The sequence below is a fragment of the Oncorhynchus gorbuscha genome, linkage group LG10, assembly GCF_021184085.1.
Source record: "Oncorhynchus gorbuscha isolate QuinsamMale2020 ecotype Even-year linkage group LG10, OgorEven_v1.0, whole genome shotgun sequence".
Taxonomy (NCBI): domain Eukaryota; kingdom Metazoa; phylum Chordata; class Actinopteri; order Salmoniformes; family Salmonidae; genus Oncorhynchus; species Oncorhynchus gorbuscha.
The window spans coordinates 2,086,138-2,111,553 of NC_060182.1; the positions used below are offsets into that span (position 1 = coordinate 2,086,138).

The 25,416-nt window shown below is 42.4% G+C and overlaps 1 protein-coding gene across 1 annotated transcript in view; it reads right to left on the bottom strand.

Moving 5' to 3' along the window:
- The window catches only part of LOC124045389 (plexin-B3-like), a 623,492-nt gene that overhangs the window by 21,898 nt on the left and 576,178 nt on the right, over nucleotides 1–25,416 (bottom strand). Inside the window, exons 26-30 of the mRNA XM_046364685.1 lie at nucleotides 24,538–24,684; nucleotides 21,925–22,096; nucleotides 20,789–20,892; nucleotides 18,740–18,821; nucleotides 5,396–5,550 (exon numbers count right to left, since the gene is read on the bottom strand). Coding sequence (XP_046220641.1) covers nucleotides 5,396–5,550; nucleotides 18,740–18,821; nucleotides 20,789–20,892; nucleotides 21,925–22,096; nucleotides 24,538–24,684 — 660 coding nt within the window. The remainder of the gene's footprint in view (nucleotides 1–5,395; nucleotides 5,551–18,739; nucleotides 18,822–20,788; nucleotides 20,893–21,924; nucleotides 22,097–24,537; nucleotides 24,685–25,416) is intronic.

The following is a 25,416-nucleotide window of genomic DNA, read 5'->3' on the forward strand; positions in this document are numbered from 1 at the left end:
TGAAAAAATAAAAATAAATAAATAAACAGCTGGGAGTCTTTCTGAGTCAGTCTCTAAGAGCTGTGAGTCTTTCTGGGTCAGTCTCTAAGACCTGTGAGTCTTTCTGGGTCAGTTTCTAAGAGCGGTGAGTCTTTCTGGGTCAGTCTCTAAGAGCGGTGAGTCTTTCTGGGTCAGTCTATAAGAGCTGTGAGTCTTTCTAGGTCAGTCTCTAAGAGCTGTGAGTCTTTCTGGGTCAGTCTCTAAGAGCGGTGAGTCTTTCTGGGTCAGTCTCTAAGAGCTGTGAGTCTTTCTGGGTCAGTCTCTAAGAGCGGTGAGTCTTTCTGGGTCAGTCTCTAAGAGCGGTGAGTCTTTCTGGGTCAGTCTCTAAGAGCTGTGAGTCTTTCTGGGTCAGTCTCTAAGAGCGGTGAGTCTTTCTGGGTCAGTCTCAAAGAGCGGTGAGTCTTTCTGGGTCAGTCTCTAAGAGCTGTGAGTCTTTCTGGGTCAGTCTCTAAGAGCTGTGAGTCTTTCTGGGTCAGTCTCTAAGAGCTGTGAGTCTTTCTGGGTCTGTCTCTAAGAGCTGTGAGTCTTTCTGTGTCAGTCTAAGAGCTGTGAGTCTTTCTGGGTCAGTCTCTAAGAGCTGTGAGTCTTTCTGGGTCAGTCTCTAAGAGCGGTGAGTCTTTCTGGGTCAGTCTCTAAGAGATGTGAGTCTTTCTGGGTCAGTCTCTAAGAGCGGTGAGTCTTTCTGGGTCAGTCTCTAAGAGCTGTGAGTCTTTCTGGGTCAGTCTCTAAGAGCAGTGAGTCTTTCTGGGTCAGTCTCTAAGAGCGGTGAGTCTTTCTGGGTCAGTCTCTAAGAGCTGTGAGTCTTTCTGGGTCAGTCTCTAAGAGCGGTGAGTCTTTCTGGGTCAGTCTCTAAGAGCGGTGAGTCTTTCTGGGTCAGTCTCTAAGAGCGGTGAGTCTTTCTGGGTCAGTCTCTAAGAGCTGTGAGTCTTTCTGGGTCAGTCTCTAAGAGCGGTGAGTCTTTCTGGGTCAGTCTCTAAGAGCTGTGAGTCTTTCTGGGTCAGTCTCTAAGAGCTGTGAGTCTTTCTGGGTCAGTCTCTAAGAGCTGTGAGTCTTTCTGGGTCAGTCTCTAAGAGCGGTGAGTCTTTCTGGGTCAGTCTCTAAGAGCTGTGAGTCTTTCTGGGTCAGTCTCTAAGAGCTGTGAGTCTTTCTGGGTCAGTCTCTAAGAGCGGTGAGTCTTTCTGGGTCAGTCTCTAAGAGCGGTGAGTCTTTCTGGGTCAGTCTCTAAGAGCTGTGAGTCTTTCTGGGTCAGTCTCTAAGAGCGGTGAGTCTTTCTGGGTCAGTCTCTAAGAGCGGTGAGTCTTTCTGGGTCAGTCTCTAAGAGCTGTGAGTCTTTCTGAGTCAGTCTCTAAGAGCTGTGAGTCTTTCTGGGTCAGTCTCTAAGAGCGGTGAGTCTTTCTGGGTCAGTCTCTAAGAGCGGTGAGTCTTTCTGGGTCAGTCTCTAAGAGCTGTGAGTCTTTCTGGGTCAGTCTCTAAGAGCGGTGAGTCTTTCTGGGTCAGTCTCTAAGAGCGGTGAGTCTTTCTGGGTCAGTCTCTAAGAGCTGTGAGTCTTTCTGGGTCAGTCTCTAAGAGCTGTGAGTCTTTCTGGGTCAGTCTCTAAGAGCGGTGAGTCTTTCTGGGTCAGTCTCTAAGAGCGGTGAGTCTTTCTGGGTCAGTCTCTAAGAGCGGTGAGTCTTTCTGGGTCAGTCTCTAAGAGCTGTGAGTCTTTCTGGGTCAGTCTCTAAGAGCGGTGAGTCTTTCTGGGTCAGTCTCTAAGAGCGGTGAGTCTTTCTGGGTCAGTCTCTAAGAGCTGTGAGTCTTTCTGAGTCAGTCTCTAAGAGCTGTGAGTCTTTCTGGGTCAGTCTCTAAGAGCGGAGTCTTTCTGAGTCTTTCTGGGTCAGTCTCTAAGAGCGGTGAGTCTTTCTGGGTCAGTCTCTAAGAGCGGTGAGTCTTTCTGGGTCAGTCTCTAAGAGCGGTGAGTCTTTCTGGGTCAGTCTCTAAGAGCGGTGAGTCTTTCTGGGTCAGTCTCTAAGAGCTGTGAGTCTTTCTGGGTCAGTCTCTAAGAGCGGTGAGTCTTTCTGGGTCAGTCTAAGAGCGGTGAGTCTTTCTGGGTCAGTCTCTAAGAGCGGTGAGTCTTTCTGGGTCAGTCTCTAAGAGCTGTGAGTCTTTCTGGGTCAGTCTCTAAGAGCAGTGAGTCTTTCTGGGTCAGTCTCTAAGAGCGGTGAGTCTTTCTGGGTCAGTCTCTAAGAGCTGTGAGTCTTTCTGAGTCAGTCTCTAAGAGCTGTGAGTCTTTCTGGGTCAGTCTCTAAGAGCGGTGAGTCTTTCTGGGTCAGTCTCTAAGAGCGGTGAGTCTTTCTGGGTCAGTCTCTAAGAGCTGTGAGTCTTTCTGGGTCAGTCTCTAAGAGCGGTGAGTCTCTTTCAGTCTGGGTCAGTCTCTAAGAGCTGTGAGTCTTTCTGGGTCAGTCTCTAAGAGCTGTGAGTCTTTCTGGGTCAGTCTCTAAGAGCTGTGAGTCTTTCTGGGTCAGTCTCTAAGAGCTGTGAGTCTTTCTGGGTCAGTCTCTAAGAGCGGTGAGTCTTTCTGGGTCAGTCTCTAAGAGCGGTGAGTCTTTCTGGGTCAGTCTCTAAGAGCGGTGAGTCTTTCTGGGTCAGTCTCTAAGAGCTGTGAGTCTTTCTGGGTCAGTCTCTAAGAGCTGTGAGTCTTTCTGGGTCAGTCTCTAAGAGCAGTGAGTCTTTCTGGGTCAGTCTCTAAGAGCGGTGAGTCTTTCTGGGTCAGTCTCTAAGAGCTGTGAGTCTTTCTGGGTCAGTCTCTAAGAGCGGTGAGTCTTTCTGGGTCAGTCTCTAAGAGCGGTGAGTCTTTCTGGGTCAGTCTCTAAGAGCGGTGAGTCTTTCTGGGTCAGTCTCTAAGAGCTGTGAGTCTTTCTGGGTCAGTCTCTAAGAGCGGTGAGTCTTTCTGGGTCAGTCTCTAAGAGCGGTGAGTCTTTCTGGGTCAGTCTCTAAGAGCTGTGAGTCTTTCTGGGTCAGTCTCTAAGAGCTGTGAGTCTTTCTGGGTCAGTCTCTAAGAGCGGTGAGTCTTTCTGAGTCTTTCTGGGTCAGTCTCTAAGAGCGGTGAGTCTTTCTGGGTCAGTCTCTAAGAGCGGTGAGTCTTTCTGGGTCAGTCTCTAAGAGCGGTGAGTCTTTCTGGGTCAGTCTCTAAGAGCTGTGAGTCTTTCTGGGTCAGTCTCTAAGAGCGGTGAGTCTTTCTGGGTCAGTCTCTAAGAGCGGTGAGTCTTTCTGGGTCAGTCTCTAAGAGCTGTGAGTCTTTCTGAGTCAGTCTCTAAGAGCTGTGAGTCTTTCTGGGTCAGTCTCTAAGAGCGGTGAGTCTTTCTGGGTCAGTCTCTAAGAGCGGTGAGTCTTTCTGGGTCAGTCTCTAAGAGCTGTGAGTCTTTCTGGGTCAGTCTCTAAGAGCGGTGAGTCTTTCTGGGTCAGTCTCTAAGAGCGGTGAGTCTTTCTGGGTCAGTCTCTAAGAGCTGTGAGTCTTTCTGGGTCAGTCTCTAAGAGCTGTGAGTCTTTCTGGGTCAGTCTCTAAGAGCGGTGAGTCTTTCTGGGTCAGTCTCTAAGAGCGGTGAGTCTTTCTGGGTCAGTCTCTAAGAGCGGTGAGTCTTTCTGGGTCAGTCTCTAAGAGCTGTGAGTCTTTCTGGGTCAGTCTCTAAGAGCGGTGAGTCTTTCTGGGTCAGTCTCTAAGAGCTGTGAGTCTTTCTGGGTCAGTCTCTAAGAGCGGTGAGTCTTTCTGGGTCAGTCTAAGAGCGGTGAGTCTTTCTGGGTCAGTCTCTAAGAGCGGTGAGTCTTTCTGGGTCAGTCTCTAAGAGCTGTGAGTCTTTCTGGGTCAGTCTCTAAGAGCAGTGAGTCTTTCTGGGTCAGTCTCTAAGAGCGGTGAGTCTTTCTGGGTCAGTCTCTAAGAGCTGTGAGTCTTTCTGGGTCAGTCTCTAAGAGCGGTGAGTCTTTCTGGGTCTGGGTCTTTCTGGGTCAGTCTCTAAGAGCGGTGAGTCTTTCTGGGTCAGTCTCTAAGAGCTGTGAGTCTTTCTGGGTCAGTCTCTAAGAGCGGTGAGTCTTTCTGGGTCAGTCTCTAAGAGCGGTGAGTCTTTCTGGGTCAGTCTCTAAGAGCTGTGAGTCTTTCTGGGTCAGTCTCTAAGAGCTGTGAGTCTTTCTGGGTCAGTCTCTAAGAGCGGTGAGTCTTTCTGGGTCAGTCTCTAAGAGCTGTGAGTCTTTCTGGGTCAGTCTCTAAGAGCGGTGAGTCTTTCTGGGTCAGTCTCTAAGAGCGGTGAGTCTTTCTGGGTCAGTCTCTAAGAGCTGTGAGTCTTTCTGGGTCAGTCTCTAAGAGCTCTTTCTGGGTCAGTCTCTAAGAGCGGTGAGTCTTTCTGGGTCAGTCTCTAAGAGCGGTGAGTCTTTCTGGGTCAGTCTCTAAGAGCGGTGAGTCTTTCTGGGTCAGTCTCTAAGAGCGGTGAGTCTTTCTGGGTCAGTCTCTAAGAGCGGTGAGTCTTTCTGGGTCAGTCTCTAAGAGCGGTGAGTCTTTCTGGGTCAGTCTCTAAGAGCTGTGAGTCTTTCTGGGTCAGAGCTGTGAGTCTTTCTGGGTCAGTCTCTAAGAGCGGTGAGTCTTTCTGGGTCAGTCACTAAGAGCGGTGAGTCTTTCTGGGTCAGTCTCTAAGAGCTGTGAGTCTTTCTGGGTCAGTCTCTAAGAGCGGTGAGTCTTTCTGGGTCAGTCTAAGAGCGGTGAGTCTTTCTGGGTCAGTCTCTAAGAGCGGTGAGTCTTTCTGGGTCAGTCTCTAAGAGCTGTGAGTCTTTCTGGGTCAGTCTCTAAGATGATTTATTTGTGTATTCTTCAAGCTCTGTCAAATTGGTTGTTTTCAAGTGTTGCCAAAGATCTTGAAGCTTAATTTAAATCAAAACTGTAACTCGGCCACTCAGGAACGTTCACCGTCTTCTTGGTGAGAAACTCCAATGTAGATTTGTTCTTGTGTTTTAGGTTATTGTCCTGCTGACATGTGAATACTTATGATATGCACTCTGGTATAGCCGTTCCCTGTGTGTGTGTGTGTGTGTGTGTGTGTGTGTGTGTGTGTGTGTGTGTGTGTGTGTGTGTGTGTGTGTGTGTGTGTGTGTGTGTGTGTGTGTGTGTGTGTGTGTGTGTGTGTGTGTGTGTGTGTGTGTGTGTGTGTGTGTGTGTGTACCTACCTTCATAGATAGTAGTCGTGTCAGGTATATCTCTGGTATGGCCTTGGCCCTCTCTCTCATGCTGCTCTTCCTGTGTTTGGGGATCTGTGTGTGTGTGTGTGTGTGTGTGTGTGTGTGTGTGTGTGTGTGTGTGTGTGTGTGTGTGTGTGTGTGTGTGTGTGTGTGTACCTACCTTCATAGATAGTAGTCGTGTCAGGTATATCTCTGGTATGGCCTTGGCCCTCTCCCTCTCTCTCATGCTGCTGTGTTTGGGGATCTCTGGTTCCTCGTTGGATTTCACCAGGTGCCACAGCCTCAGCCCCTCCTCCCCCTCCAACATGGGCATCTCTACGGACAACACAGAGGGACACACTTACAGTTCCATTCAGGGACACACAGGGCAAATCTGAAAATACTACCGAGGGGAACAGGGTACCACTATAGAGGGAGACACAGGGGAACAGGGTACCACTATAGAGGGAGACACAGGGTAACAGGGTACCACTATAGAGGGAGACACAGGGTAACACTATAGAGGGAGACACAGGGTAACAGGGTACCACTATAGAGGGAGACACAGAGGAACAGGGTACCACTATAGAGGGAGACACAGGGGAACAGGGTACCACTATAGAGGGAGACACAGGGTAACACTATAGAGGGAGACACAGGTTAACAGGGTACTACTATAGAGGGAGACACAGGGTAACAGGGTACCACTATAGATAGAGGGAGACACAGGGTACCACTATAGATAGAGGGAGACACAGGGGAACAGGGTACCAATATAGAGGGAGACACAGGGTAACAGGGTACCACTATAAAGGGAGACAGAGGGTAACAGGGTACCACTATAGAGGGAGACCCAGGGTAACAGGGTACCACTATAGAGGGAGACACAGGGGAACAGGGTACCACTATAGAGGGAGACACAGGGTAACAGGGTACCACTATAGAGGGAGACACAGGGTAACACTATAGAGGGAGACACAGGGTAACAGGGTACCACTATAGAGGGAGACACAGAGGAACAGGGTACCACTATAGAGGGAGACACAGGGGAACAGGGTACCACTATAGAGGGAGACACAGGGTAACACTATAGAGGGAGACACAGGTTAACAGGGTACTACTATAGAGGGAGACACAGGGTAACACCACTATAGATAGGGGAGACACAGGGTACCACTATAGATAGAGGGAGACACAGGGAACAGGGTACCAATATAGAGGGAGACACAGGGTAACAGGGTACCACTATAAAGGGAGACAGAGGGTAACAGGGTACCACTATAGAGGGAGACCCAGGGTAACAGGGTACCACTATAGAGGGAGACACAGGGTAACACCACTATAGAGGGAGACACAGGGTAACACTATAGAGGGAGACACAGGGTAACAGGGTACCACTATAGATAGAGGGAGACACAGGGTAACAGGGTACCACTATAGAGGGAGACACAGGGGAACACTATAGAGGGAGACACAGGGTAACAGGGTACCACTATAGAGGGAGACACAGGGTAACACTATAGAGGGAGACACAGGGTAACAGGGTACCACTATAGATAGAGGGAGACACAGGGTAACAGGGTACCACTATAGAGGGAGACACAGGGTAACAGGGTACCACTATAGATAGAGGGAGACACAGGGTAACAGGGTACCACTATAGAGGGAGACACAGGGTAACACTATAGAGGGAGACACAGGGTAACACTATAGAGGGAGACACAGGGTAACAGGGTACCACTATAGAGGGAGACACAGGGGAACAGGGTACCACTATAGAGGGAGACACAGGGTAACAGCGTACCACTATAGAGGGAGACACAGGGTAACAGGGTACCACTATAGAGGGAGACACAGGGTAACAGGGTACCACTATAGAGGGAGACACAGGGTAACAGGGTACCACTATAGAGGAAGACACAGGGTAACAGGGTACCACTATAGAGGGAGACACAGGGTAACAGGGTACCACTATAGAGGGAGACACAGGGGAACAGGGTACCACTATAGAGGGAGACACAGGGTAACACTATAGAGGGAGACACAGGGGAACAGGGTACCACTATAGAGGGAGACACAGGGTACCACTATAGAGGGAGACACAGGGTAACACTATAGAGGGAGACACAGGGTACCACTATAGAGGGAGACACAGGGTAACAGGGTACCACTATAGAGGGAGACACAGGGTAGACACAGGGTACCACTATAGAGGGAAACACACAGGGTAACAGGGTACCACTATAGAGGGAGACACAGGGTAACAGGGTACCACTATAGAGGGAGACACAGGGTAACAGGGTACCACTATAGAGGGAGACACAGGGTAACAGGGTACCACTATAGAGGGAGACACAGAGGAACAGGGTACCACTATAGATAGAGGGAGACACAGGGTAACAGGGTACCACTATAGAGGGATACAAACGGGGGAAATCTAAAACCATATTCATTATAGTAGTATCCTACTGTTGACATTAAACACAGACAGGCTGACACTTTGGAAGCAACCATGAAGATGGAATTAGTTTAACAGATATCCGTCTGGTTCCTCCTTCCATTACACAGCTACCACAACAGACCATAACACTGAAGGTCACTATCAAATCAGTAATGACGTACGATAGCATAATGGGTTCTAAGGTAGTATAACGGGTTCTATAGTATAACAGGTTCTACAGTATAATGGGTTCTAAGGTAGTATAACAGGTTCTATAGTATAACGGGTGCTACGGTAGTATAACGGGTTCTACGGTAGTATAACGGGTTCTATAGTATAACGGGTTCTATAGTATAACGGGTGCTACGGTAGTATAACGGTTCTACGGTAGTATAACGGGTTCTACGGTAGTATAACGGGTTCTATAGTATAACGGGTGCTACGGTAGTATAACCGGTAGTATAACGGGTTCTACGGTAGTATAACGGGTGCTACGGTAGTATACGGGTTCTACGGTAGTATAACGGGTTCTATAGTATAACGGGTGCTACGGTAGTATAACCGGTAGTATAACGGGTTCTACGGTAGTATAACGGGTGCTACGGTAGTATACGGGTTCTACGGTAGTATAACGGGTTCTATAGTATAACGAGTGCTATGGTAGTATAACCGGTAGTATAACGGGTTCTACGGTAGTATAATGGGTTATATAGTGTAACGGGTTCTACGGTAGTATAACGGGTTCTATAGTATAACGGGTTCTGCGGCAGTGTAACGGGTTCTGCGGCAGTGTAACGGGTTCTGCGGAAGTATAACGGGTTCTACGGCAGTGTAAAGGGTTCTACGGTAGTGTAACTGGTTCTACGGTAGTATAACGGGTTCTACGGTAGTATAACGGGTTCTACGGTAGTATAACGGGTTCTACGGTAGTATAACGGGATCTACGGTAGTATAACGGGATCTACGGTAGTATAACGGGATCTACGGTAGTATAACAGGTTCTACAGTAGTATAACAGGTTCTACAGTAGTATAACAGGTTCTACAGTAGTATAACAGGTTCTACAGTAGTATAACAGGTTCTACAGTGGTATAACAGGTTCTATAGTGGTATAGCAGGTTCTATAGTAGTATAACAGGTTCTATAGTAGTATAACAGGTTCTATAGTAGTATAACAGTAGTATAACAGGTTCTATAGTAGTATAACAGTAGTAAAACAGGTTCTATAGTAGTATAACAGGTTCTATAGTAGTATAACAGGTTCTATAGTAGTATAACAGGTTCTATACTAGTATAACAGGTTCTATACTAGTATAACAGGTTCTATAGTAGTATAACAGTAGTATAACAGTAGTATAACAGGTTCTATAGTAGTATAACAGTAGTATAACAGGTTCTATAGTAGTATAACAGGTTCTATAGTAGTATAACAGGTTCTATAGTAGTATAACAGTAGTATAACAGTGTTTACTCTCTCCAGTCTGGTAGACCTGGGGTATCCCCATGATGACAGGTTCTATAGTAGTATAACAGGTTCTACAGTAGTACAACAGTAGTATAACAGTGTTTACTCTCTCCAGTCTGGTAGACCTGGGTATCCCCATGATGACAGGTTCTATAGTAGTATAACAGTAGTATAACAGTGTTTACTAGTCTGTAGACCTAATCCCCATGACGAGGTTCTATAGTAGTATAACAGGTTCTATAATAACAGGTTCTACAGTAGTATAACAGTAGTATAACAGGTTCTATAGTAGTATAACAGGTTCTATAGTAGTATAACAGGTTCTATAGTAGTATAACAGGTTCTATAGTAGTATAACAGGTTCTATAGTAGTATAACAGTAGTATAACAGGTTCTACAGTAGTATAACATGTTCTATAGTAGTATAACAGGTTCTATAGTAGTATAACAGGTTCTATAGTAGTATAACAGGTTCTATAGTAGTATAACAGTAGTATAACAGGTTCTATAGTAGTATAACAGTAGTATAACAGGTTCTACAGTAGTATAACAGGTTCTATAGTAGTATAACAGTAGTATAACAGGTTCTACAGTAGTATAACAGGTTCTATAGTAGTATAACAGGTTCTATAGTAGTATAACAGGTTCTATAGTAGTATAACAGGTTCTATAGTAGTATAACAGGTTCTATAGTAGTATAACAGTAGTATAACAGTAGTATAACAGTAGTATAACAGGTTCTATACTAGTATAACAGGTTCTATAGTAGTATAACAGGTTCTATAGTAGTATAACAGGTTCTATAGTAGTATAACAGGTTCTATAGTAGTATAACAGTAGTATAACAGGTTCTATAGTAGTATAACAGGTTCTATAGTAGTATAACAGGTTCTATAGTAGTATAACAGGTTCTATAGTAGTATAACAGTAGTATAACAGTAGTATAACAGGTTCTATAGTAGTATAACAGTAGTATAATAGGTTCTATAGTAGTATAACAGGTTCTATAGTAGTATACCAGTAGTATAACAGGTTCTATAGTAGTATAACAGTAGTATAACAGTAGTATAACAGGTTCTATAGTAGTATAACAGGTTCTATAGTAGTATAACAGGTTCTATAGTAGTATAACAGGTTCTATAGTAGTATAACAGTAGTATAACAGGTTCTATAGTAGTATAACAGGTTATATAGTAGTATAACAGGTTCTATAGTAGTATAACAGGTTCTATAGTAGTATAACAGGTTCTATAGTAGTATAACAGTAGTATAACAGTGTTTACTCTCTCCAGTCTGGTAGACCTGGGGTATCCCCATGATGACAGGTTCTATAGTAGTATAACAGGTTCTATAGTAGTAAAACAGGTTCTATAGTAGTATAACAGGTTCTATAGTAGTATAACAGGTTCTATAGTAGTATAACAGGTTCTATAGTAGTATAACAGTAGTATAACAGGTTCTACAGTAGTATAACAGGTTCTATAGTAGTATAACAGGTTCTATAGTAGTATAACAGGTTCTATAGTAGTATAACAGGTTCTATAGTAGTATAACAGGTTCTATAGTAGTATAACAGGTTCTATAGTAGTATAACAGGTTCTATAGTAGTATAACAGGTTCTATAGTAGTATAACAGTAGTATAACAGGTTCTATAGTAGTATAACAGGTTCTATAGTAGTATAACAGTAGTATAACAGGTTCTACAGTAGTATAACAGGTTCTATAGTAGTATAACAGGTTCTATAGTAGTATAACAGGTTCTATAGTAGTATAACAGGTTCTATAGTAGTATAACAGTAGTATAACAGTAGTATAACAGTAGTATAACAGGTTCTATACTAGTATAACAGGTTCTATAGTAGTATAACAGGTTCTATAGTAGTATAACAGTAGTATAACAGTAGTATAACAGTAGTATAACAGGTTCTATAGTAGTATAACAGTAGTATAACAGTAGTATAACAGTAGTATAACAGGTTCTATAGTAGTATAACAGTAGTATAACAGGTTCTATAGTAGTATAACAGGTTCTATAGTAGTATACCAGTAGTATAACAGGTTCTATAGTAGTATAACAGTAGTATAACAGTAGTATAACAGTAGTATAACAGGTTCTATAGTAGTATAACAGGTTCTATAGTAGTATAACAGGTTCTATAGTAGTATAACAGGTTCTATAGTAGTATAACAGGTTCTATAGTAGTATAACAGTAGTATAACAGGTTCTATAGTAGTATAACAGGTTATATAGTAGTATAACAGGTTCTATAGTAGTATAACAGGTTCTATAGTAGTATAACAGTAGTATAACAGTGTTTACTCTCTCCAGTCTGGTAGACCTGGGGTATCCCCATGATGACAGGTTCTATAGTAGTATAACAGGTTCTATAGTAGTAAAACAGGTTCTATAGTAGTATAACAGTAGTATAACAGGTTCTATAGTAGTATAACAGGTTCTATAGTAGTAAAACAGGTTCTATAGTAGTATAACAGTAGTATAACAGGTTCTATAGTAGTATAACAGGTTCTATAGTAGTATAACAGTAGTATAACAGGTTCTATAGTAGTATAACAGGTTCTATAGTAGTATAACAGGTTCTATAGTAGTATAACAGGTTCTATAGTAGTATAACAGTAGTATAACAGGTTCTATAGTAGTATAACAGGTTATATAGTAGTATAACAGGTTCTATAGTAGTATAACAGGTTCTATAGTAGTATAACAGTAGTATAACAGTGTTTACTCTCTCCAGTCTGGTAGACCTGGGGTATCCCCATGATGACAGGTTCTATAGTAGTATAACAGGTTCTATAGTAGTAAAACAGGTTCTATAGTAGTATAACAGTAGTATAACAGGTTCTATAGTAGTATAACAGGTTCTATAGTAGTAAAACAGGTTCTATAGTAGTATAACAGTAGTATAACAGGTTCTATAGTAGTATAACAGGTTCTATAGTAGTATAACAGTAGTATAACAGGTTCTATAGTAGTATAACAGGTTCTATAGTAGTATAACAGTAGTATAACAGGTTCTACAGTAGTATAACAGGTTCTATAGTAGTATAACAGTAGTATAACAGTGTTTACTCTCTCCAGTCTGGTAGACCTGGGGTATCCCCATGACGACAGGTTCTATAGTAGTATAACAGGTTCTATAGTAGTAAAACAGGTTTTATAGTAGTATAACAGGTTCTATAGTAGTATAACAGGTTCTATAGTAGTATAACAGGTTCTATAGTAGTATAACAGTAGTATAACAGTGTTTACTCTCTCTAGTCTGGTAGACCTGGGGTATCCCCATGATGACAGGTTCTATAGTAGTATAACAGGTTCTATAATAACAGGTTCTACAGTAGTATAACAGGTTCTATAGTAGTATAACAGGTTCTATAGTAGTATAACAGGTTCTATAGTAGTATAACAGTAGTATAACAGTGTTTACTCTCTCCAGTCTGGTAGACCTGGGGTATCCCCATGACGACAGGTTCTATAGTAGTATAACAGGTTCTATAGTAGTATAACAGGTTCTATAGTAGTAAAACAGGTTTTATAGTAGTATAACAGGTTCTATAGTAGTATAACAGTAGTATAACAGGTTCTATAGTAGTATAACAGTAGTATAACAGGTTCTATAGTAGTATAACAGGTTCTATAGTAGTATAACAGTAGTATAACAGTGTTTACTCTCTCTAGTCTGGTAGACCTGGGGTATCCCCATGATGACAGGTTCTATAGTAGTATAACAGGTTCTATAATAACAGGTTATACAGTAGTATAACAGGTTCTATAATAACAGGTTCTACAGTAGTATAACAGGTTCTATAGTAGTATAACAGGTTCTATAGTAGTATAACAGGTTCTATAGTAGTATAACAGTAGTATAACAGGTTCTATAGTAGTATAACAGGTTCTATAGTAGTATAACAGTAGTATAACAGGTTCTACAGTAGTATAACAGGTTCTATAGTAGTATAACAGTAGTATAACAGTGTTTACTCTCTCCAGTCTGGTAGACCTGGGGTATCCCCATGATGACAGGTTCTATAGTAGTATAACAGTAGTATAACAGGTTCTATAGTAGTATAACAGGTTCTATAGTAGTATAACAGTAGTATAACAGTGTTTACTCTCTCCAGTCTGGTAGACCTGGGGTATCCCCATGATGACAGGTTCTATAGTAGTATAACAGGTTCTACAGTAGTACAACAGTAGTATAACAGTGTTTACTCTCTCCAGTCTGGTAGACCTGGGGTATCCCCATGATGACAGGTTCTATAGTAGTATAACAGGTTCTATAGTAGTATAACAGGTTATATAGTAGTATAACAGGTTCTATAGTAGTATAACAGGTTCTATAGTAGTATAACAGTAGTATAACAGTGTTTACTCTCTCCAGTCTGGTAGACCTGGGGTATCCCCATGATGACAGGTTCTATAGTAGTATAACAGGTTCTATAGTAGTAAAACAGGTTCTATAGTAGTATAACAGGTTCTATAGTAGTATAACAGGTTCTATAGTAGTATAACAGGTTCTATAGTAGTATAACAGGTTCTATAGTAGTATAACAGGTTCTATAGTAGTATAACAGGTTCTATAGTAGTATAACAGGTTCTATAGTAGTATAACAGGTTCTATAGTAGTATAACAGGTTCTATAGTAGTATAACAGTAGTATAACAGGTTCTATAGTAGTATAACAGGTTCTATAGTAGTATAACAGTAGTATAACAGGTTCTACAGTAGTATAACAGGTTCTATAGTAGTATAACAGGTTCTATAGTAGTATAACAGGTTCTATAGTAGTATAACAGTAGTATAACAGTAGTATAACAGTAGTATAACAGGTTCTATACTAGTATAACCGGTTCTATAGTAGTATAACAGGTTCTATAGTAGTATAACAGTAGTATAACAGTAGTATAACAGGTTCTATAGTAGTATAACAGTAGTATAACAGTAGTATAACAGTAGTATAACAGGTTCTATAGTAGTATAACAGTAGTATAACAGGTTCTATAGTAGTATAACAGGTTCTATAGTAGTATAACAGTAGTATAACAGTAGTATAACAGTAGTATAACAGGTTCTATAGTAGTATAACAGGTTCTATAGTAGTATAACAGGTTCTATAGTAGTATAACAGGTTCTATAGTAGTATAACAGGTTCTATAGTAGTATAACAGGTTCTATAGTAGTATAACAGGTTCTATAGTAGTATAACAGTAGTATAACAGGTTCTATAGTAGTATAACAGGTTATATAGTAGTATAACAGGTTCTATAGTAGTATAACAGGTTCTATAGTAGTATAACAGTAGTATAACAGTGTTTACTCTCTCCAGTCTGGTAGACCTGGGGTATCCCCATGATGACAGGTTCTATAGTAGTATAACAGGTTCTATAGTAGTAAAACAGGTTCTATAGTAGTATAACAGTAGTATAACAGGTTCTATAGTAGTATAACAGGTTCTATAGTAGTAAAACAGGTTCTATAGTAGTATAACAGTAGTATAACAGGTTCTATAGTAGTATAACAGGTTCTATAGTAGTATAACAGTAGTATAACAGGTTCTATAGTAGTATAACAGGTTCTATAGTAGTATAACAGGTTCTATAGTAGTATAACAGGTTCTATAGTAGTATAACAGGTTCTATAGTAGTATAACAGGTTCTATAGTAGTATAACAGTAGTATAACAGGTTCTATAGTAGTATAACAGGTTATATAGTAGTATAACAGGTTCTATAGTAGTATAACAGGTTCTATAGTAGTATAACAGTAGTATAACAGTGTTTACTCTCTCCAGTCTGGTAGACCTGGGGTATCCCCATGATGACAGGTTCTATAGTAGTATAACAGGTTCTATAGTAGTAAAACAGGTTCTATAGTAGTATAACAGTAGTATAACAGGTTCTATAGTAGTATAACAGGTTCTATAGTAGTAAAACAGGTTCTATAGTAGTATAACAGTAGTATAACAGGTTCTATAGTAGTATAACAGGTTCTATAGTAGTATAACAGTAGTATAACAGGTTCTATAGTAGTATAACAGGTTCTATAGTAGTATAACAGTAGTATAACAGGTTCTACAGTAGTATAACAGGTTCTATAGTAGTATAACAGTAGTATAACAGTGTTTACTCTCTCCAGTCTGGTAGACCTGGGGTATCCCCATGACGACAGGTTCTATAGTAGTATAACAGGTTCTATAGTAGTAAAACAGGTTTTATAGTAGTATAACAGGTTCTATAGTAGTATAACAGGTTCTATAGTAGTATAACAGTAGTATAACAGTAGTATAACAGTAGTATAACAGGTTCTATACTAGTATAACAGGTTCTATAGTAGTATAACAGGTTCTATAGTAGTATAACAGGTTCTATAGTAGTATAACAGGTTCTATAGTAGTATAACAGTAGTATAACAGGTTCTATAGTAGTATAACAGGTTCTATAGTAGTATAACAGGTTCTATAGTAGTATAACAGGTTCTATAGTAGTATAACAGGTTCTATAGTAGTATAACAGTAGTATAACAGTAGTATAACAGGTTCTATAGTAGTATAACAGTAGTATAACAGGTTCTATAGTAGTATAACAGGTTCTATAGTAGTATACCAGTAGTATAACAGGTTCTATAGTAGTATAACAGTAGTATAACAGTAGTATAACAGGTTCTATAGTAGTATAACATGTTCTATAGTAGTATAACAGGTTCTATAGTAGTATAACATGTTCTATAGTAGTATAACAGGTTCTATAGTAGTATAACAGGTTCTATAGTAGTATAACAGGTTCTATAGTAGTATAACAGTAGTATAACAGGTTCTATAGTAGTATAACAGGTTATATAGTAGTATAACAGGTTCTATAGTAGTATAACAGGTTCTATAGTAGTATAACAGTAGTATAACAGTGTTTACTCTCTCCAGTCTGGTAGACCTGGGGTATCCCCATGATGACAGGTTCTATAGTAGTATAACAGGTTCTATAGTAGTAAAACAGGTTCTATAGTAGTAAAACAGGTTCTATAGTAGTATAACAGGTTCTATAGTAGTATAACAGGTTCTATAGTAGTATAACAGTAGTATAACAGGTTCTACAGTAGTATAACAGGTTCTATAGTAGTATAACAGGTTCTATAGTAGTATAACAGGTTCTATAGTAGTATAACAGGTTCTATAGTAGTATAACAGGTTCTATAGTAGTATAACAGGTTCTATAGTAGTATAGTAGTATAACAGGTTCTATAGTAGTATAACAGGTTCTATAGTAGTATAACAGGTTCTATAGTAGTATAACAGGTTCTATAGTAGTATAACAGTAGTATAACAGGTTCTATAGTAGTATAACAGGTTCTATAGTAGTATAACAGTAGTATAACAGGTTCTACAGTAGTATAACAGGTTCTATAGTAGTATAACAGGTTCTATAGTAGTATAACAGGTTCTATAGTAGTATAACAGTAGTATAACAGTAGTATAACAGTAGTATAACAGGTTCTATACTAGTATAACAGGTTCTATAGTAGTATAACAGTAGTATAACAGTAGTATAACAGTAGTATAACAGGTTCTATAGTAGTATAACAGTAGTATAACAGTAGTATAACAGGTTCTATAGTAGTATAACAGTATAACAGGTTATATAGTAGTATAACAGGTTCTATAGTAGTATAACAGGTTCTATAGTAGTATAACAGGTTCTATAGTAGTATAACAGGTTCTATAGTAGTATAACAGTAGTATAACAGGTTCTATAGTAGTATAACAGGTTATATAGTAGTATAACAGGTTCTATAGTAGTATAACAGGTTCTATAGTAGTATAACAGTAGTATAACAGTGTTTACTCTCTCCAGTCTGGTAGACCTGGGGTATCCCCATGATGACAGGTTCTATAGTAGTATAACAGGTTATATAGTAGTAAAACAGGTTCTATAGTAGTATAACAGTAGTATAACAGGTTCTATAGTAGTATAACAGGTTCTATAGTAGTAAAACAGGTTCTATAGTAGTATAACAGTAGTATAACAGGTTCTATAGTAGTATAACAGGTTCTATAGTAGTATAACAGTAGTATAACAGGTTCTATAGTAGTATAACAGGTTCTATAGTAGTATAACAGTAGTATAACAGGTTCTACAGTAGTATAACAGGTTCTATAGTAGTATAACAGTAGTATAACAGTGTTTACTCTCTCCAGTCTGGTAGACCTGGGGTATCCCCATGACGACAGGTTCTATAGTAGTATAACAGGTTCTATAGTAGTAAAACAGGTTTTATAGTAGTATAACAGGTTCTATAGTATAAACAGGTTCTAAAGTAGTATAACAGGTTCTATAGTAGTATAACAGTAGTATAACAGTGTTTACTCTCTCTAGTCTGGTAGACCTGGGGTATCCCCATGATGACAGGTTCTATAGTAGTATAACAGGTTCTATAATAACAGGTTCTACAGTAGTATAACAGGTTCTATAGTAGTATAACAGGTTCTATAGTAGTATAACAGGTTCTATAGTAGTATAACAGTAGTATAACAGTGTTTACTCTCTCCAGTCTGGTAGACCTGGGGTATCCCCATGACGACAGGTTCTATAGTAGTATAACAGGTTCTATAGTAGTAAAACAGGTTTTATAGTAGTATAACAGTAGTATAACAGGTTCTATAGTAGTATAACAGGTTCTATAGTAGTATAACAGTAGTATAACAGTGTTTACTCTCTCTAGTCTGGTAGACCTGGGGTATCCCCATGACGACAGGTTCTATAGTAGTATAACAGGTTCTATAGTAGTAAAACAGGTTTTATAGTAGTATAACAGGTTCTATAGTAGTATAACAGTAGTATAACAGGTTCTATAGTAGTATAACAGTAGTATAACAGGTTCTATAGTAGTATAACAGGTTCTATAGTAGTATAACAGTAGTATAACAGTGTTTACTCTCTCTAGTCTGGTAGACCTGGGGTATCCCCATGATGACAGGTTCTATAGTAGTATAACAGGTTCTATAATAACAGGTTATACAGTAGTATAACAGGTTCTATAATAACAGGTTCTACAGTAGTATAACAGGTTCTATAGTAGTATAACAGGTTCTATAGTAGTATAACAGGTTCTATAGTAGTATAACAGTAGTATAACAGGTTCTATAGTAGTATAACAGGTTCTATAGTAGTATAACAGTAGTATAACAGGTTCTACAGTAGTATAACAGGTTCTATAGTAGTATAACAGTAGTATAACAGTGTTTACTCTCTCCAGTCTGGTAGACCTGGGGTATCCCCATGATGACAGGTTCTATAGTAGTATAACAGTAGTATAACTTAGGTTCTAGGTAACAGGTTCTATAGTAGTATAACAGGTTCTATAGTAGTATAACAGGTTCTATAGTAGTATAACAGGTTCTATAGTAGTATAACAGTAGTATAACAGTGTTTACTCTCTCCAGTCTGGTAGACCTGGGGTATCCCCATGATGACAGGTTCTATAGTAGTATAACAGTAGTATAACAGTGTTTACTCTCTCCAGTCTGGTAGACCTGGGGTATCCCCATGATGACAGGTTCTATAGTAGTATAACAGGTTCTACAGTAGTACAACAGTAGTATAACAGTGTTTACTCTCTCCAGTCTGGTAGACCTGGGGTATCCCCATGACGACAGCTGATCTGGGGATCAGAGCCACGGTCGCTCCGTCTGGCACCTGAGGAGAGAAAACAATTACTTTAGCAGATCTCATCAGTGTTTGTGGGGGCCGCGTGTGTGTGGGGGTCGCGTGTGTGTGTATGTGTGTGTCGGGATCGTATGTGTGTGTGTGTGTGTGTGTGATGTGTGTGTGTGTGTGTGTGTGTGTGTGTGTGTGTGTGTGTGTGTGTGTGGGTTGTGTGTGTGTGTGTGTGTGTCAGGGTGTGTGTGTGTGTGTGTGTGTCAGGGTTGTGTGTGTGTGTGTGTGTGTGTCAGGGTTGTGTGTGTGTGTGTGTGTGTCAGGGTTGTGTGTGTGTGTGTGTGTGTGTGTGTGTGTGTGTGTGTGTGTGTGTGTGTGTGTGTGTGTGTGTGTGTGTGTGTGTGTGTGTGTGTGTGTGCGTGTGTGTGTGTTGTGTGTGTGCGTGTGTGTGTGTGTGTGCGTGTGTGTAGGGGTTGTGTGTAGGGTTGTGTGTGTGTGTGTGTGTGTGTAGGGGTCGTGTGTGTGTGTGTGTGTGTGTAGGGGTTGTGTGTGTGTGTGTGTGTGTGTGTGTGTCGGGGTTGTGTTAGTGTGTGTGTGTGTGTGTCGGGGTTGTGTGTGTGTGTGTGTGTGTGTCGGGGTTGTGTGTGTGTGTGTGTGTGTGTGTGTGTGTGTGTGTGTGTGTGTGTGTGTGTGTGTGTGTGTGTGTGTGTGTGTGTGTGTGTGTGTGTGTGTGACACATATTACTCCAGTGCTAGCCTCTCTACACTGGCTTCCTGTCAAAGCAAGGGCTGATTTCAAGGTTTTACTGCTAACCTACAAAGCATTACATGGGCTTGCTCCTACCTATCTCTCTGATTTGGTCACAAGACGCAGACCTCCTTATTATCCCTAGAATGTCTAAGCAAACAGCTGGAGGCAGGGCTTTCTCCCATAGAGCTCCATTTTTATGGAACGGTCTGCCTACCCATGTCAGAGACGCAGACTCGGTCTCAACCTTTAAGTCTTTACTGAAGACTCATCTCTTCAGTAGGTCCTATGATTGAGTGTAGTCTGGCCCAGGAGTGGGAAGGTGAACGGAAAGGCACTGGAGCAACGAACCGCCCTTGCTGCCTCTGCCTGGCCGGTTCCCCTCTTTCCACTGGGATTCTCTGCCTCTAACCCTATTACAGGGGCTGAGTCACTGGCTTACTGGGGCTCTCTCATACCGTCCCTGGAGGGGGTGCGTCTGGGTTGGCGCCCCCCCTTGGGTTGTGCCGTGGCGGAGATCTTTGTGGGCTATACTCAGCCTTGTCTCAGGATGGTAAGTTGGTGGTTGAAGATATCCCTCTAGTGATGTGGGGGCTGTGCTTTGGCAAAGTGGGTGGGGTTATATCCTTCCTGTTTGGCCCTGTCCGGGGGTGTCCTCAGATGGGGCCACAGTGTCTCCTGACCCCTCCTGTCTCAGCCTCCAGTATTTATGCTGCAGTAGTTTATGTGTCGGGGGGCTAGGGTCAGTTTGTTATATCTGGAGTACTTCTCTCTTTCTTTCTCTCTCTCTCAGAGGACCTGAGCCCTAGGACCATGCCCCAGGACTACCTGACATGATGACTCCTTGCTGTCCCCAGTCCACCTAGCCGTGCTGCTGCTCCAGTTTCAACTGTTCTGCCTTATTATTATTCGGCCATGCTGGTCATTTATGAACATTTGAACATCTTGGCCATGTTCTGTTATAATCTCCACCCGGCACAGCCAGAAGAGGACTGGCCACCCCACATAGCCTGGTTCCTCTCTAGGTTTCTTCCTAGGTTTTGGCCTTTCTAGGGAGTTTTTCCTAGCCACCGTGCTTCTACACATGCATTGCTTGCTGTTTGGGGTTTTAGGCTGGGTTTCTGTACAGCACTTTGAGATATCAGCTGATGTACGAAGGGCTATATAAATACATTTTATTTTATTTTATTTGTGTGTAGGGGTTGTGTGTGTGTAGGGGTTGTGTGTGTGTGTGTAGGGGTTGTGTGTGTGTGTGGTACCTTGTAGTGCTGCAGAGTGTTCAGTTTCTTCCAGCGTCCCTGGACGACTGCTGTGACGTCATCGTCTGACAGAGTCAGGTGACCCGCCTGCCCCGATCTCCATTCTGACGACAAAAATCACATTCACCTCATATCAGTGACGAAAACATCCTCAGGACAGAATGCCTGTGTTTGAACCCTGGTTACCTGAATGTTACAAGACCGTGCTAGCCCGGTAAGCTCAAGCCTAGTAATTAGCTTTGGGAGCTAACGCGATTCTTCAAGTCTCGGGCAAGTTAGCCCTGAGCCTGGTTCATACAACCATCTCCGTCACATACCCAGATCTCACCTTGTATGAATGGTGCTTTACAAGCTAACTGGGTTCAGTATTTCTTACTAAAGGTTCTGGAAACCAGAACTGGTGTGTTGACCACCAATTAAAACGCCACGTTGACCACCAATTAAAACATCACGTTGACGACCAATTAAAACATGACGTTGACCACCAATTAAAACATCACGTTGACCACCAATTAAAACATCACGTTGACCACCAATTAAAACATGACGTTGACCACCAATTAAAACATGACGTTGACCACCAATTAAAACATGACGTTGACCACCAATTAAAACATCACGTTGACCACTAATTAAAACATCACGTTGACCACTAATTAAAACATCACATTGACCACCAATTAAAACATCACGTTGACCACCAATTAAAACATCACGTTGACCACCAATTAAAACGCCACGTTGACCACCAATTAAAACATCACATTGACCACCAATTAAAACATCACGTTGACCATCAATTAAAACGCCACGTTGACCATCAATTAAAACGCCACGTTGACCACCAATTAAAACATCGAATTCATTAGTAGAGTTTTGCTATTATATTCATTGAGGTAACAATAGCCATAGACAACTATTCCCTGTTCCTTACCCGGGACTCTGTTCCTTACCCAGGTCTCTATTCCTTACCCGGGCCTCGGTCCTTGTTCCTTACCCGGGACCGGGACTCTGGTCCTTACCCGGGACTCTGGTCCTTACCCGGGACTCTGGTCCTTACCCGGGACTCTGGTCCTTACCCGGGACTCTGGTCCTTACCCGGGACTCTGGTCCTTACCCGGGACTCTGGTCCTTACCAAGGTCTAGTGAGTCTGCAGCAGGTCTCTGTGAGAAGGGAGCTCCTTTATAGATCTGGTCTAGGATCTTGTCTTTGACCTGTGTGATGGTGTCGGTGTCCAACACCTTGACGGGACACAGCTGCACCTCCACACCACTCTGCACCTCCACACCACTCTTCACCACCAGAGTCTGACCAGAGGAGAGAGGAGGGGGGACGATGTCAACACACAAACAAACCTTCACCACCAGAGTCTGACCAGACAGAGGAGATAGTAGTAAAGAGTTAGATAGAGAGAGGGTAGTGTGTGAAATGGAACCCTATTCCCTATATAGTGCACTACTTTAGACCAGAGCCCTATGGCTCCCTATTCCCTATATAGTGCACTACTTTAGACCAGAGCCCTATAGAACCCTATTTCCTATATAGTGCACTACTTTAGACCAGGGCCCTATAGAACCCTATTCCCTATATAGTGCACTACTTTAGACCAGAGCCCTATGGAACCCTATTCCCTATATAGTGCACTACTTTAGACCAGAGCCCTACGGAACCCTATTCCCTATATAGTGCACTACTTTAGACCAGAGCCTTATGGTCTATATGGGTCTACACTATATTTATTTTTTCTTTTATTTCACCTTTATTTAACCAGGTAGGCTAGTTGAGAACACCTTTATTTAACCAGGTAGGCTAGTTGAGAACACCTTTATTTAACCAGGTAGGCTAGTTGAGAACACCTTTATTTAACCAGGTAGGCTAGTTGAGAACACCTTTATTTAACCAGGTAGGCTAGTTGAGAACACCTTTATTTAACCAGGTAGGCTAGTTGAGAACACCTTTATTTAACCAGGTAGGCTAGTTGAGAACACCTTTATTTAACCAGGTAGGCTAGTTGAGAACACCTTTATTTAACCAGGTAGGCTAGTTGAGAACACCTTTATTTAACCAGGTAGGCTAGTTGAGAACACCTTTATTTAACCAGGTAGGCTAGTTGAGAACACCTTTATTTAACCAGGTAGGCTAGTTGAGAACACCTTTATTTAACCAGGTAGGCTAGTTGAGAACACCTTTATTTAACCAGGTAGACTAGTTGAGAACACCTTTATTTAACCAGGTAGACTAGTTGAGAACACCTTTATTTAACCAGGTAGACTAGTTGAGAACACTTTTATTTAACCAGGTAGACTAGTTGAGAACACCTTTATTTAACCAGGTAGGCTAGTTGAGAACACCTTTATTTAACCAGGTAGGCTAGTTGAGAACACGTTCTCATTTGCAACTGCGACCTGGCCAAGATAAAGCATAGCAGTGTGAACAGACAACACAGAGTTACACATGGAGTAAACAATTAACAAGTCAATAACACAGAGAAAAAAGGGGAGTCTATATACAATGTGTGCAAAAGGCATGAGGTAGGCGAATAATTACAATATTGCAGATTAACACTGGAGTGATAAATGATCAGATGGTCATGTACAGGTAGAGATATTGGTGTGCAAAAGAGCAGAAAAGTAAATAAATAAAAACAGTATGGGGATGAGGTAGGTAAAAATGGGTGGGCTATTTACCAATAGACTATGTATAGCTGCAGCGATCGGTTAGCTGCTCAGCTAGCTGATGTTTGAAGTTGGTGAGGGAGATAAAAGTCTCCAACTTCAGCGATTTTTGCAATTCGTTCCAGTCACAGGCAGCAGAGAACTGGAACGAAAGGCGGCCGAATGAGGTGTTGGCTTTAGGGATGATCAGTGAGATACACCTGCTGGAGCGCGTGCTACGGATGGGTGTTGCCATCGTGACCAGTGAACTGAGATAAGGCGGAGCTTTACCTAGCATGGACTTGTAGATGACCTGGAGCCAGTGGGTCTGGCGACGAATATGTAGCGAGGGCCAGCCGACTAGAGCATACAAGTCGCAGTGGTGGGTGGTATAAGGTGCTTTAGTGACAAAACGGATGGCACTGTGATAGACTGCATCCAGTTTGCTGAATAGAGTGTTGGAAGCTATTTTGTAGATGACAAGGTGGGAATATATATTCTGCACTACTTTAGACCAGAGCCCTACGGCACCTTATACCCTATATAGTGCACTACTTTAGATCAGTGCCCTACGGCACGCTATTCCCTACATAGTGCACTACTTTAGACCAGAGCCCTATTCCCTATATAGTGCACTACTTTAGACCAGAGCCCTATTCCCCATATAGTGCACTACTTTAGACCAGTGCCCTACGGCACGCTATTCCCTACATAGTGCACTACTTTAGACCAGAGCCCTATTCCCTATATAGTGCACTACTTTAGACCAGAGCCCTATGGCACCCTATTCCCTATATAGTGCACTACTTTAGACCAGAGCCCTACGGCACGCTATTCCCTACATAGTGCACTACTTTAGACCAGAGCCCTATTCCCTACATAGTGCACTACTTTAGACCAGAGCCCTATGGTCTACACTATATAGGGAATAAGGTACCATTTCAAATGCAGCTGAAGTGTATCAGTGGATTTAAGGTGGACTCAGACATCTTCATACGAAGTGGAGTGACTTCTCTCTTCCAGCCACAACAGATGTATTTGGAAACGGTTCAAAAGAAGAAGATGTATTTCTGATGATGTAACGAGAGACGTACGATGGAGCAGTAGTCGATGTCCTCTCTCAGTAGATGGCTGTCGTTCAGGGTGCGCTTGGCCTTCCCCGTCACAGCGTCTACTGGTCCCTTATCCACCTGGTACTTGATGGCTCTGTACAGCATATACAGAGGCTCCCCAGCCACCTCCTACAGGGGCACACAGTAGGAGAGTCAGATACACACGTATTTATGACAACACAAGCATATACAGGGGCTCCCCAGCCACCTCCTACAGGGGCTCCCCAGCCACCTCCTACAGGGGCTCCCCAGCCACCTCCTACAGGGGCTCCCCAGCCACCTCCTACAGGGGCTCCCCAGCCACCTCCTACAGGGGCTCCCCAGCCACCTCCCACAGGGCCACCTCCTACAGGGGCTCCCCAGCCACCTCCCACAGGGGCTCCCCAGCCACCTCCCACAGGGGCTCCCCAGCCACCTCCCACAGGGGCTCCCCAGCCACCTCCTACAGGGGCTCCCCAGCCACCTCCTACAGGGGCTCCCCAGCCACCTCCTACAGGGGCTCCCCAGCCACCTCCTACAGGGGCTCCCCAGCCACCTCCCACAGGGGCTCCCCAGCCACCTCCCACAGGGGCTCCCCAGCCACCTCCCAGGGGCTCCCCAGCCACCTCCCACAGGGGCTCCCCAGCCACCTCCTACAGGGGCTCCCCAGCCACCTCCTACAGGGGCTCCCCAGCCACCTCCTACAGGGGCTCCCCAGCCACCTCCTACAGGGGCTCCCCAGCCACCTCCTACAGGGGCTCCCCAGCCACCTCCTACAGGGGCTCCCCAGCCAACTCCTACAGTAGGAGAGTCAGATACGTATTTATGACAACACAAGCACTTCGCTACATCTGCTAAACACGTGTATGTGACAAATACACA